The 4,681-nt window shown below is 42.2% G+C and overlaps 1 protein-coding gene across 5 annotated transcripts in view; it reads left to right on the top strand.

The window, feature by feature from the left end:
- The window catches only part of WIPF3 (WAS/WASL interacting protein family member 3), a 54,568-nt gene extending 49,887 nt beyond the window's left edge, over positions 1–4,681 (top strand). For 3 of the 5 annotated variants that reach the window (XM_024209569.2, XM_024209570.3, XM_024209572.3), the window contains 2 exons: positions 382–483; positions 1,473–3,472. In XM_024209569.2, coding sequence (XP_024065337.1) covers positions 382–483; positions 1,473–1,513 — 143 coding nt within the window. In that variant the 3' untranslated portion in view covers positions 1,514–3,472. Of the gene's footprint in view, positions 1–381; positions 484–1,472; positions 3,473–4,133 lie in introns of those variants that run through there. The other 2 variants (XR_002908683.2, XM_024209571.2) reach the window with 2 other exon arrangements.

The raw sequence follows: 4,681 nt of genomic DNA, 5'->3' as shown, positions 1-4,681 counted from the left end.
TTGGTCCTGGAAGTGATGGGTTGGTCCCGGAAGTGACAGATTCATCATTTCTGCCCCAGGCCCCGAACTCCCCTAGGGACATCCCTGGTCCTAACATCATTGTAAAAAATTGCTGTGGTTGCCACAGGCATGTTATATGATTAATATTGGAATGGTGCAGTTGTGAACGAAAAAGGGGTAATTAACCAGATAATTCCACTTAAGATGGAGTTTTTCCACAGTATGAACCACTGGAAACGTCACTGGGATATCAGTCAGGCACTTCAACTATAATAGTTAACTGGGTCATCAATTTTCTTCCAGTGATAATCCAGCTTTGTTAATGGTGGCCAGAATTTATTTTCCTGATAGTTTTTTTTTTTTTATTTTTTAATTCTCCAGATGACTTTGAGTCTAAGTTTACTTTCCATTCTGTGGAAGAATTCCCCCCTCCTGATGAATTCAAGCCATTTCAGAGAATTTATCCCAGCAAGGCATCTAGAGGTAAGTGTAGAAAAATCTTGTACAAGCATGACAGGATTAATGCTATTTTTCCAACATTGTTAAAAATGTTGATGTGAATATAAACAAACACTGGGCAACAATTTAGTGTGAAATTATGATTGAGTTGCTAGTATACACTGAAAGTATACCATGATTATTGTATCTTTGGGATTCATTATAACAGTAATGAATCATCATAACAGTAATGAATCATCTTTCATTATAAAGTGTTTATAGAAAAAAACCAAACAGTAACATGGCTGACATGCCACCAGTTTAATTGTATTCATTACATTCTTTAAGCAGGAAGCCGACTTAGCATGGTCTTGACCCAGCCTTAATGTGTTCATAAACTGGTGACGTCAGAAATGAATTGTGGTTTAATACTGAACCTATAATCGCTATATACGAATATAAAAGACAGTTCCAAGTTTTCAAACCTGAGTGCTTAAAGTTGGCATCCTAACTCTATATTTTGGCACCTAAATAAGAATGTCAGATTCTCAGAAGCACCAATACGCTGGGAGATACAGATGCTCAGCCTTTGAAAATCATATCACTGTGTTTTGGGAGCACATCACCCACTCAGCTTTGAAAATAGGCATTTATAAATAGATGAATAAAATCACACACGTTCCTATTCTAACCATACAGGCTACTATTTGTATAGATCCCATGTGTTCTGTATTATGTTAGACAACTCCCTACCCCCCAAATCTTCATCCTCGCACTACTTTTCTTAGACTGTTCCCATAGAATCATAGAATATCAGGGTTGGAAGGGACCTCAGGAGGTCATCTAGTCCAACCCCCTGCTCAAATCAGGACCAATCCCCAACTAAATCATCCCAGTCAGGGCTTTGTCAAGCCTGACCTTAAAAACTCCTAAGGAAGGAGAAGTTTCTATGCAGGGCCATTCTTTGAAGTACTGTAAGCATATACGGAAACAATAGACATCCTGTAATAGATGGTATCCTATGTATCTTACAGATACCCCTAAAAATCCTCCACTAAGAACACATGTGAGATGAGAAGATCCCTCTAACAGACCTCTGGTGCAGTACTACACAGGACGAGTGAAGATAACAAGATAATATATGAAACAGAGGAGGTTTTGTTAAATGAGTAGAGATTATATTTTAACAATCAAATGATGCAGTGTTGGACCTGATTTGATATTTTTAAAACTGGAAAAGAAATACTTTAATTATGCATTCTCTGAACTAGTCTAGTCATCGTTTGGCAATAGAGGAGAGTGCTGGCACAGGCTTTTAAATTATTGTTGGATACTTTACTTCAGGAATTTTTAAAACCAAGCACCATGAGATTTAAATTCTTTAGTAGTGTTCACTATGTAATTCTCATTCAAATCGTCATCAAGAGATATCATCTCAAACAGTATTCCATGCATTAAATACACTCAGATATTTTTCTGTCACCTTTTAAATATTTTTAGTATTCCCCCCGCCCCCACCCCAAGAGCTCTAATTATATTTACAGGAGTTTTCAATTAGCTATCTGAAAATAAGATATTATATATTGTATGGTTATTGGCATGACTCTATAATCTCATTGTAAGTTACTCTGCTGCCTGTTTCCTACCTACCCCCCACACCGCTGCAAAATGACCTCTCCTTCATTACCACCACAGAGGGGTCCATAATTACAGGGATTTATTGGTCAAACATATACATACGCAGGAGAAAGGGGCTGCGGACACCACTGCACACAGTACGCTACTCTATCTCAGGTTTGCTAGTGGGTGTACCCGTCAGAAGGGAATGAGCTAGAACATGACTGACTGGACTGCCTAACAGCATTGCCATGCATTGGCAGATAGGGCAAAGCTTTTCCGAAGTGCTTCTCCTGAGGTCAGAAAGCAAAACTGGGATGAATGCATTTGCCAATAAGTGTTTGTTTAAGGACACAGCTGGACCATCATGTCTCTAAAATGTGAGCCTTTTGTACAGTATAGATTTTCTCTTTAAATATTGCTTATTGCTAGCCAGGAGCCCACCTGCCACTTGTTTGACAGGCTTTCTAGACATTGTCATTCCCTCTCTCTCCTCTGCCCCCACATTACCCCCAACATGCCCCGCTCCAGATAGCTAAAGAAGCTTTTAATAGCTAAATACTAGAAAGAAGACAACTGGTATTGCTCATTCTCACCAATCTCTTTTGAACGGCTCTGGAAACAATTGCCAGAAGTCCTCCTTCATTTACATGCTCCATGCAGCTCTTTTCACCCAAATACTAAATGCGAGCCATGAAGGGCTGCAGTCTGGAACTGCAGATTGATTCGCAAGATACCTCAGTTTGCCATAGGCACCAAAAACTCTCCTCCCCCTTCTGCCAGTTGCCGTGGTGGCTGACAGGGTGGTGAGCTAATGCAGGTTACCTTAATTACCTCACTGGAAATCAGACTTTTCCTGGCAGATGCACCCATAGGTTGGTTTGTCTCTGATTGGCTTAAAGTTATACAATTAAAATGGCCAGGTTAAGGGTGCTTCAATCAGTCTTTTAATTCACGTGTTGTTTCCCTTGGAGACTCTCAATTTCAGGACCCTGGTCCTGATTTTCCACAGAGTGGCCTTAATCTCTTGTTTTTCAGGAGCATGGGGGTGCCTGAAATCATTCCAGAGGTTCTGCACTCTGGCAGGCACCTCCTCATTAATCCTCCTCTTTCCAGGGGAGCAGTGGCTGCTTAGCTGAACAGAACTGATTCTGCAAGCAGCAGCCAGGAGGGGGAGCAGCAGGCTGCAGATCGGAGGAGGAGGAGGGAGGTAGGAAACTCTTCCCGGTTGGCTAGAAAAGGATCAAGATTCTGGTTTCCACTTCTCAGTACAGAGAACCTGGGCCCCTCCCTAGGTTAGCAGAGGTGGTAGTGATTTCCAAGGGAGGAAACTCAAATGTGGAACCAGAGCAGGGCCGGCTCCAGGCACCAGCTTGCCAAGCAGGTGCTTGGGGCGGCCACTCTGGAGAGGGGTGGCACGTCCAGCTATTCGGCGGACGGTCCCTCACTCCCGCTCTGAGTGAAGGACCTCCCGCCGAATTGCCGCCGCAGATCACGATCGCGGCTTTTTTTTTTTTTTCCACTTGGGGCGGCAAAAACCCTGGAGCTGGCCCTGAACCAGAGGGTAGATTTTAGGAGAATGGCTCGATTTGATGGTGGGGGCTGGGGAAAACTGATGGAGTTATGACTATTCAAATATGCGTATGAAATTAAAGCCATATTTGCATAAACTCTGCAGCATCCCAACTTGCAAATATAGCAGGTATGTTAAATCCAGTTTAGGGCTATACTTCTGCCCTTTTGCTGTCTATCTCTGGATAGTGCCTTTCTCTGCACAGTTAGCTAGTAGCCTTGTCACCACCACGTAAATACTAAGGAAGGCAGAAGTGGTCATGCCCTTGCAACTAGCTGGACTTTAAGGACATCAGGTAAATAAGATCCCAGCAACTCTGCTGTGGACAGTTGGGGGCGGGGAAGTTGTTCACGTGGTGCCTGACTGGTCAGCAAAAAGAAGGTAACTGTGTGTGGAATCATTCATGCATTGATAAGTGGGCTGCAGTTACCTACATATGCTTAATATACTACCCCGGTGAAGGGCTTGGGACCAGATTCATCAGTGAACTTTGGCCGTTTGACAGCTACTTTGCATTGCTGGAGCCGCAGATCACAGCAGTGAATCTGGCCCTGAGTCTGATTGGACAGAGGAGGTACAGAGTGAGGTTCTGGAGCCACTGAATTATCTCCTGGAAGAACAGCTTTTCCAGCTGTAGAATGCAGCAGCACCATAGGGCTTCTGAAAAGTAACCCCCCCTGGCTTTTTACTTGCCTGTACTGATCCCTTAATAAATAGTTTGCCTGTGTGTGTGTGTGACATATTGAAAATATAAATGCTGTCACCAGTATTGTAATTACAATAGTTAACTGTGCTTGAGCATATAAAATGTAATAAAGTCAAATTTAGGCAGGCGTCAACATGGGCATTGCATCTTTTCTTACAGAAAGTCTAATCCAAGGCTATTCAGGAATAGTATTCTGCTACAGTATTATAGTCATTGTGCATTAAAAGCAAATGTGGAGTATGACTTCTTGCCTATTCTCATCTGTACTGGAACCTGTAATACCGTGTAACAAATATTTTATAAGGATTTTTAAAAAAATATTTATTAAAATGTCTCCTGGTAGATTA

Source organism: Terrapene carolina, unplaced genomic scaffold (genome assembly GCF_002925995.2).
Source record: "Terrapene carolina triunguis isolate 2854851 unplaced genomic scaffold, T_m_triunguis-2.0 Scaffold84, whole genome shotgun sequence".
In the NCBI taxonomy this organism is placed as follows: Eukaryota; Metazoa; Chordata; order Testudines; family Emydidae; genus Terrapene; species Terrapene triunguis.
Note: the sequence above shows the minus strand (reverse complement) of the source record. Positions and strands in the feature narration are given on the sequence as shown.